This window comes from Cheilinus undulatus, linkage group 3, assembly GCF_018320785.1.
Source record: "Cheilinus undulatus linkage group 3, ASM1832078v1, whole genome shotgun sequence".
Taxonomy (NCBI): domain Eukaryota; kingdom Metazoa; phylum Chordata; class Actinopteri; order Labriformes; family Labridae; genus Cheilinus; species Cheilinus undulatus.
In genome coordinates this window covers 1,212,565-1,222,357 of record NC_054867.1, presented here as the reverse complement: position 1 = coordinate 1,222,357, position 9,793 = coordinate 1,212,565, and the positions used below count along the sequence as shown (strand labels likewise).

Below are 9,793 nucleotides of genomic sequence, written 5' to 3'. Positions count from 1 at the left end.
TGGGCAACCTGGGCTTCAACATCTGGATCAAGATGAAGGACCTGGTCTCCTACACGCCCGTCATTCTAGACCCAAACACGGCCCATCCTGAGTTCGTCCTGTCTGATGATCTGACCAGCATCAGGGATGGAAAGATGCAGCGTCTTCCTGATAATCCAGAGAGGTTTTATGAGTCTTGGTCTGTCCTGGGCTCTGAGGGGTTTAACTCGGGGACTCACAGCTGGGATGTTGAAGTTCAAGACATTTCCCACTGGAGAGTGGGCGTGTCGGTCCGAAGGAAGAGAAAAAAGCAGTCTGGTTTCTGGGGGATTGAGTATACACATTCACTCAAATACAAGGCGTGCTCACCATCATCTCAGTCCAATATTAGACTTCAGAAGGAGCTGCGGAGGATCCAAGTGAATCTGGACTGTGACAGAGGAGAGCTGTCCTTCTCTGATCCTGATACTAACACACTCATACACACCTTCACACACACATTCACTGAGAAGATGTTTCCATACTTTAGCTACTTGGAATGGTCAGTATTATACATCTCTCCTGTGGAAGACTTCACAGTTCCACTGAAGATTTTACCAATGAGGGTCTGTGTAAAACACCAACATGAGCGGTGGAGTCTCAGGTCTGAAGATTAGTTTACAGGGAGACCGCCACGCCTTGCATCGTACATTATTTGTATACATAGCGTTCTGGGCGTAGCTCTGCCTTCACCAGTGATGAAATCAAAGCTGGAAACAAGAGATCCTAACATCTGAGAAGAACCATGAGTTCACGTGGATTACACAATGACTGAGTCCAGCACGAGATTGACATTTAAACTACAGATTACTGCCTTTCTTTGGCTAATTTGATGTTCAGTTTGATGTTGTCCTGGGAGTTTTTATTCTACTATGGGAGAACAGACATTTTTTCATACACATGAAAAAATGATCATCTGTGCCATAGTATTTTTATGAGATATCACATTCAGACTTTCCAGTGATCAAAAAAAAAAAAAAAAAACAATTCCACCTCTGTGTGACTTTAGAATTAACTGTAGGGCTCATTGTCTGGAAAATAAATCTTTTCTAGGCTGTAGTTCTCTGTCAGACTGAATGAGATTGTCCTCCAGGATTTTCCTAGATTTGCAGCATTCATTTTACCCTCTACCTTTACAAGCCTTTTGGGGCCGGCTGCTGAGAAGCATCCCCACAGCATGATGCTGCTGAGAAGCATCCCTACAGCACGATGCTGCTGAGGAGCATCCCTACGGCACGATGCTGCTGAGGAGCATCCCCACAGCATGATGCTGCTGAGAAGCATCCCTACGGCACGATGCTGCTGAGGAGCATCCCTACGGCACGATGCTGCTGAGGAGCATCCCCACAGCATGATGCTGCTGAGAAGCATCCTCCCAGCATGATGCTGCTGAGAAGCATCCCCACAGCATGATGCTGCTGAGAAGCATCCTCCCAGCATGATGCTGCTGAGAAGCATCCCCACAGCATGATGCTGCTGAGAAGCATCCCCACAGCATGATGCTGCTGAGAAGCATCCTCACAGCATGATGCTGCTGAGTAGCATCCCCACAGCATGATGCTGCTGAGTAGCATCCCCACAGCACGATGCTGCTGAGAAGCATCCCCACAGCACGATGCTGCTGAGGAGCATCCCCACAGCATGATGCTGCTGAGAAGCATCCCCATAGCATGATGCTGCCACCAGTGTGCTCCACAGTGGGGATGCAGTGTTTGTGGTGATGCCATGTGGTGATGGCAGTCTCCCATCTCAGCTGCTGAAGCTTGGAGCTCCTTCAGAGTAGTCATAGGTGTCTTGGTGTCCTCTCTCACTAGTCTCCTTCTTGCACGCCCACTCAGTCTTTGAGGACGGTCTGATCTAGGCAGATTTACACATGTGACATATTCCTTCATTTCTTCATGATGGATTTAACTGAACTCTGGGGGATGTTCAGAGACTTGGAGATGTTTCTGTCTCCATCCTCTGACTTAGACTTTCCAATAAGCTTTTCTCTGAGTGTTCTTTTGTCTTCATGGAGCAATGGTAGCCAGGAATACTGAGACACATTCACTGACCTCAGCTGATCCTCATTTCACTAAAAATTATACTGATCATGGCTGATTTATAGAAGGTTAAAGATCTAAAGGGTTCAGTATTACTGTTCCTGAGATTGTCTTTGACAGCTGCTCTTGTCATGTTTGGTCCTGTTCAGAGATTATAAAGTGAAGAATTAAAGCCGTCCCCATGTCTGTGGTCTCCCTCATTTTAAAGCTGGTGCTGATTTTAATGTCATATGGAAGTTTAAAGCCTGAATCTGGTCAATACTGTGCCAGAAAGACCAGCCCAGCTCTTCATATGAATCCATGATTATCCTGTTTTGATGTTAACGAATTAATGATCTAGTAAGAGAGTAGAGGGAATTTCTTGTTATTTGAATGTTAAAGGAGTGGATCTCTAATCTTTTTGTCTGTTATTTGTTCCTAAAAAGAGTAAAAAGAAAAAAGGAAGAGGATGTTGCTGAAAAGAGGAAAAATCTCTTTCACAAGGCTGACCTGGCCAAGTGTCAGCAGCACACGTGATAACAACAGTTACAAAGAAGTGACGGTAAATGTTCCAGTCAACGTTAATGCTGAAGGGTTGTGACATGCACGGTGAGAAACAGGAGTGGGTCTGGATGGAGGAAGCGCATTTGTGCACTGAGAGAGAGAGTTTAGGGGCGATCAAAGCCAATAAAGATATAAGAAATGAGGAAATGCAGCCGTTTATTTCCCCTCTCACCATCAGATCTAACCTCTTACAGGCAGTTACAGGTTATTCTGGGGCTCAGACTTTGGCCTCACAACAGGAACTGATGACAGAGCCTCCTCCACTCAATCTGCCCTAAGGACTCAGGACTTTCTGGAACTATCCGAAGACTTTGGACTAAGACTGGATTGGTTTCTTGAGCGAGAAGCACAAAGGCTCAGGTAGTTCTTCTAGTTATTTCAGATTGATTATGATAATGTACGATGGTTATAATAAACCTTGCTTTGGCTCGATTTGATGTTCAGATTATATTTAACCTCCTAAGACCTGGCATGCACATATGAGGACATTACATGTTGGCTCTCCTAACACAAAATAATCATTTTTTCCATTAGAGTTTTTGAGATTTTTTTCAATTTTTATGTAATTAATTTGCTTGAAATGGTGAGATACATCACTTTTTGTTTATTAGGAAATTTGCTTGGAAATTAGCAAGTATTTTTATAAAAATATAGAGGGAATATGTTGGTAAAGTCTGGGGAGTTTTACTGGAAGAATTTGGGTAAATTTCCTTGATTTTCTTTTTACCATTTTCTTGAGAGATTGGGAGATTTATTCATAAATTTTGGGGATTTGAAATGGTAATTTTGAGGTAGACGTTTTTTGAACTTTTCAATTTTCATGGAAATTTTAGGGAATTTATTTGGATGTCTGGAGGTTTCCATCATTTTCATGAAATTTTGGAGAATGCATTGATATTTTTCCAGAATTTGCCATTAAATTTTAGGGTAAAGTTCCTAGGTATTTGGGGGATTCACTTGAAAATCGTCATGAATTTGCATTGTATTATTAGGAGATTTTTTTTATTGGACCGTTGAGGCTTTATTATAAAGCTTCAATAAAAGATTTGATGATTATCTAAAGGGGTACGTTTTAAAGTTTATTTTTTCTTTTGGTTTTTGGAGAGGAAATTTTTCCAAGAAATTCCTGATCCAAAAACCAGCCTGATGTTTTAACTTATCAGACCTTCCTTATCCCAAAAAATCAGCAACATTTCAAAACGCTTTCCAAACAAAACCTCAGGTCTTAGGAGGTTCAGTTGGAACTCTAAGTTTGCATACACCGTATAAAAACACACATAACCTTTTATCCTCACTGTCGGACATTAAACCAGACCGAACTGTTCCAGTTTTAGCTCAGATAGGATTTCCAAAACTATTTCTATTTTCTAAATGCCAGAATAATGACAGAGAGAATTTTCCATGACTTCCCTCAAAGTCAGAGGTTTTCATACATTTCCTTAGTATTTGGTGGCGTCGCCTTTAACTGTATGACTCAAACATTTCAGGCATCTTTCCACAAGCTTTGCTGGAATTTCGGTCCATTCCTCCTGACAGAACTGGTTTAACAGAGTCAGGTTTTTAGGCTGCCTGATTCGCACACGCAGCTTCAGCTGAAAACTGACTGGAACTTTTAGTTCTTTTAGTACAAGGAGAAAAAACACCCACACCTATGAGTCAGTGAGTCTTTCTCCTCACTGTGGAGGAATGTTGTCCCATTCTTCTCTGCAGAATAGTTTTAACTCAGCCACATTGGAGGGTTTTCCAGCATGAACGGCCTGTTTGAGGTCATCACAGCATCTCAGTCAGATCTAAGTCCAGACTTGACTAGACCTTTCCAGAACCTTCATCTAGTCTTTAGTCCATCCAGAAGTGGACTTGCTGGTGTGTTTGGGATCATGGTCCTGCTCCATAACCCAAGTGGTCTTGATTTTGAGGTCATGAACTGATGGTTGGACATTCTCCTTCAGGATTTTCTGCTAGAGAGCAGAATTCATGGTTCTAGTGGTCCAGGTCCTGGTCCAGACCATCACACTACCACCACCATGTCTGACTGCTGGTCTTATGTTCTTCTGTGTTAGTTTGACTCCAGATGAAACGGGACGCACACCTTCCAGAAAGTTCCTCTCCTGTCTGGTCAGTCCTCAGAATATTTCCCAGAAGTCTTTGGGATCATCAGGATGTTTTTAGTCAAATGTGAGACGAGCCTTTGTGTTCTTGTTGGTCAGCAGTGGTTTTGGTCTTGGAACTCTCCCATGATGCCATTGTTGCCCAGTCTCTTTCTGATAGTTGAATCATGACCTCTGACCTTAACTGAGTCAGTGAGGCCTGCAGATCTTTAGATGTGGTTCTGGGTTCTTCTAGGACCTCCTGGATGAGTCGTCCATGTTCTCTTGGAGTCATGTTGGTAGGCCGGCCTCTCCTGGGAAGGTTCACCACTGTTCACAGTTTTCTCCATTTGTGGGTAATGGCTCTCAGCGTGGTTGGCTGGAGTCTCAAAGCCTCAGAAATGTCTGTAACCCTTTCAGACTGATAGATGTCAGAGACTTTGTTTCTCATCTGTTTTCTTTAGATGGTTCCATGATGAGTTGGAGATCGTTTAGCCTCCTTCTCTGTCAGACAGGTTCTGTTTATGGGGTTCATTCATTCAACAGGTCTGGCAATAATCAGGTCTGGGTGTGGATACTGAAACTAAACATATTTAATAAGGGGGACAATGCCTTTTTCACATGGGGCCAGGTAGGTTTGGATGGCTTTTTAAGTTAAAAAATAAAATCATTATTTATAAACTGACTTAGGTTGTCTTTGTCCACATTTATCCAGAGATTTTGGTGCTTTTGAGGGGTTTATTGCTTGATGTTGTAGTCAGAGATCCTCCACAGGGACTTTAAGGAGAATCAAACTGTATTATGATGCTGCTTCATCTATTATTGCCCCCTATTTACATTCTAAATACAGGTCTTAATCACTGAAGGTCATTCTATACATGCAGCTGGTATCTGATGCACACCTATACTGACTTCATCATTACAGTAACTATTTGGGGAAGCATTACTGACAGGACTCTCTTATTTTCAGCTCTACTCAGAATAAATGGCTTCCATACCAAAGGATCTCTGCTGCCCGGCCTGTCAGGGGGTCTTCAGGGATCCAGTTATCCTGTCCTGTAACCACAGATTCTGTAACAACTGTCTGCAGAGGAGCTGGAGAGGGAAACAAACACCTGAATGTCCAGTTTGTAAGAGAATATCACCAAACAAAAATCCACCAGTTAGTCAGGCGTTAAAGAGTATGTGTGAGGCCTTCTTGTTAAAGAGAGGTCAGAAAGCATCAGGGGAACAGAAGAAGAAACTTCAGGAAGCTCTGAAGTCCTTAAAGGACAAGCTGAAGGATTCTGAGAGAGTTCAAGACAAGTTTGGTCGAACACTGGACCACATTTGGATCCAGGCTCGTCACACAGAGAGGCAGATTAAGGAGCAGTTTAAGAAGCTTCATGAGTTTCTAGCAGAGGAAGAGGAGGCCAGGCTGCGTGCACTGAGGGAGGAAGAGGAGCAGAAGAGACAGAGGATGAAGGAGCAGATGGAGGCTCTGAGAGTACAGATAGCAGATCTTTCACAGACAGTCAGATCCACAGAGGACCAGCTGACGGCCCAAGATGTCTCCTTCATGAAAAACTACAAGGCTGCAGTGGAAAGAGTCCAGCAGCGCCCCCTGCTGGAGGATCCACATCTCCCCACAGGAGCTCTGATAGACCAGGCCAAGCACCTGGGCAACCTGGGCTTCAACATCTGGATCAAGATGAAGGACCTGGTCTCCTACACGCCCGTCATTCTAGACCCAAACACGGCCCATCCTGAGTTCGTCCTGTCTGATGATCTGACCAGCATGAGCGGAGGAGAGAAGCAGCAGCTCCCTGATAATCCAGAGAGGTTTGATGAGTCTTGGTCTGTCCTGGGCTCTGAGGGGTTTAACTCGGGGAGTCACAGCTGGGACGTTGAGGTCGGAGAGGTTTCATACTTTAGAGTGGGCGTGTCGGTCCAGAGGAAGAGGAACATGGAGTCTGGATTCTGGGGGATTGAGTTACATGAAGGATATTCAGCGTGCTCGCCATCATCTCAAACCCCTCTAAAACTTCAGAGGAGACCCCAGAGGATCCGAGTGGATCTGGACTGTGACAGAGGAGAGCTTTCCTTCTCTGATCCTGATACTAACACACTCATACGCACCTTTAGTCACACTTTTACTGACAGGATGTTCCCCTACATCAGCTTTTTGGATGCTTTTGTATTATACGTCTTCCCTTTAGAAGACATCAAAGTACCGCTGAAGATTTTACCCATGAGAGTGTGTGTGAACCAACAACACACTGATGGAGTCTGAGTATTTCCTCTCCTCTCTGTCAGATGGTTATACCTCCCTCTTGTGGTCAATTGGTATCATTACAGTGAATTGTGCATGCAGTTTAATGAATGTAGTGTGTGCATATAAAATGACATGCATCATAATAGAATGAACATGCAGTTATTGTGGACTAACCTTCAAGCACATATCTGCTCTCTTCTCTTTACAGTTTCATGTGGAATGTCAGCTCCACACACAAAAAAATTAACCAGAGGAATTGTTCATAAAATTATTATGTTCTCTTAACTTAACATATATGCATTTGTTGGGTTTAAATATATTTTTCTGATAAAATCAATGTAAATGTGTCACTTGTCCCCTGTAAAATATATTTGAGTTAAATGTGTTATGTTGTCCTAAAGTAACACAGTCTTTTTGGCTGAATGTAATCAAATATATTAACTTTTTCCACCTGTTTTAAAGGCTTTATTTCAACATAAATTAGTTGTTCAGGTCCATTATAAAACAGTGGAGTTTGGCCAACAGTATGCTGGCCCAGTGTGACCGTTTTAAGTTGAGCCAACATTTTCCTGTCATGTTGGCCTAATGTGAAACAGTCGTGCTGGGTTATAACTGTTTCACGCTGGCTCTAAACTATTAATTCTTGTTGAAAGAAATCGAATAAAATAGGTGGAAAAAGTTGACATAATTCCATTAACTAAAGCCAAAAAGTTATTTTTCTTTGTGCAGGAATAGCTGTGTTTTGTGTTTTCTAACACTGTCAGAGTTACTGACACTTACAGTCTGTGGGTCTGCAGCAGTGTGTCATTATTCACTCTTTAGAGCAGTGGGGATCTGTGGCTCTTTTGTGTTCAAATATTATTCCCTCCAGAACTTTTAAAAAGGGAAACTTTGACCTCAGAATTATCCATTACAATTTGTTTCCCACACTTACCCAGTTGGCTTTAATTGTCAAACTTAATTGTCAACCTTTATTCATAGTCTGCATATTTTCATCACCCTTATTTGCATTTCTGCCACTTTTCCCCTTTTTTTTGCCACTGTTAATGATTTTGTTCTGCTTTTAGCCCATTTTTGCCACTTCTCTTTGGAATTTTTTGCTCCTATTTGGCCATTTTTGCCACTTTTTGCAAGCTTTTTATTAGGGATGCACCAATCCACTTTTTTTCAGTTCCGATCCGTTTCCAATAGAGAAGTGCCGATACTGATTCAGATATATATATATATATTTAACAATTATTATTGTTGTTGGTATAATATGTGAGGTTATATGAGGCTGTAGTAAACCACCCAGCTCATCTTATTCAAAAGCAAAAACAAAAATATATATATATATACACAAATGAACTGAATTTAAATGTATGGGCTCTATGCACGAACTGCTTCTGCATGTGGCGTTAGACCGCTCCCACACTTCCAGCCGGGAGAAGAGAATGGCGTATGATGGCAAAATCGTTGCGGTTTACTGGCTGTTTGCATGAGTTACCTGAGCTGACTGCCAAAGACGAGTTCAATTTAGCTGAAGACGTACATTGCAGCACGCAGCAACGATGTCCAGAAGTGCTTTTAACCTGTTTTTGAAACATCATTTTAGCATGTTTGGATGCCAAGCGACGATGGTAGCGTGAGCACAAACAACAATCGAAACAAAAAAAGACACCGAAACGGACAAATTAAGGCAGTATAGGAGGGTTTAGATTCCATTTTGGTTTAGCACGTATCGTTAGGCGGAAGTTGAGAACCGGTCTTATTTTCCACCCCCTGCCGTGCATAGAGCCCATTCACAACAAATTTATTTGAACTACTACTAAAAAATAAAAATCAGCAACATCCACAAAACAACAACTGAGTATGAGTTATAAATCTCTGTCTATACTGTCTTTAATGAACCTCCCACCACTAGAGGCCGCTGTAGCTTCAGTTAATGGCCGCAGCTTCCTCTCTGACGCTTCACCTGATGTAAACAATGAGAAGCTCGGCGGTGGCTAAGCTGTTAGCGTGTAGCAGGAAGACCGCGGTACGACAGTTTTCCAAAGTAGTAAATGGAAATAAAGTGGTACGTGGGCTGTCGAGGGTTAAGCTCACGTTTGACTACTCACCCGAAGTGAAAAGAGGCCAAATATCAAAGCAGGATATTAATCTGCAAAGAGGAACGAAGGCGGGCAGCGCTAGCTTTCAATGCTAGCCACGCTGTAGAGAGTATATCAGGCTAACGTCACGCCCTCTCTCCTTTGTGTCCTCTCGTCTTTAGACTAGCTTTGACTACTCTAAATACAGATTTAGGTTAAATCTACTGGGTAATTATACCGCTAAGAACATGCTAACTAACACTAGCTCAGTCACACACAGACTGTCTCTGTTAGGCTGCGGTGCGTTCATGGTCTACCGCAAACTGTAGGATGGGTTTGGATTGGATCGGTCCCATCCCCACTTTTTATTGACATTTTGCCATTCGTTGCCTCTTTTTGCCAATTTTCCCACATAAAACTCATTTTTTGTCACTTCTCACTCATGCTTGCCACTTTTTTCCCTTTTAATGACTTTTTCTCCCCATTTTACAGTTTTTGCCATTTTAGGCCTATTTGCAGTTTTTGCCCACTTTCGGCTGCCGTTTGCCACTGAATGCTATTTTTTGACAGTTTGCCACTCTTTGCTCATTTTATGCCCTTTTGAGTCACTTTTCAATCATTTTGTGCAACATTTTTGCCATTTTTTCACCATTTTTGCCACCTGTAACTCATTTTATCACTTCTCACCCATCTTTTGCCACTTTTCACTCTTTCTCCTCATTTTTGCCCGTTTTCACCCAGTTTTTGGCCATTTTATGCCTATTTTGGCCCCTTTCACCA

The 9,793-nt window shown here is 42.5% G+C and overlaps 1 protein-coding gene across 1 annotated transcript; it reads left to right on the top strand.

Annotated features, from left to right (window-relative positions):
• The first annotated feature begins 2,767 nt into the window (after positions 1-2,767).
• LOC121507176 (nuclear factor 7, brain-like) lies at positions 2,768-9,664 on the top strand. The gene is made up of 2 exons (XM_041783372.1): positions 2,768-2,963; positions 5,661-9,664. Exon 2 carries the CDS (start codon positions 5,676-5,678, stop codon positions 6,960-6,962), a length of 1,287 nt encoding a protein of 428 aa, XP_041639306.1. The 5' UTR covers positions 2,768-2,963; positions 5,661-5,675; the 3' UTR covers positions 6,963-9,664.
• The last annotated feature ends 129 nt before the right edge of the window (positions 9,665-9,793 follow it).

Excerpts from the sequence above, each read along its gene's own strand:
- LOC121507176 (XM_041783372.1), top strand. The coding sequence starts at position 5,676 with ATGGCTTCCATACCAAAGGATCTCTGCTGCCCGGCCTGTCAGGGGGTC.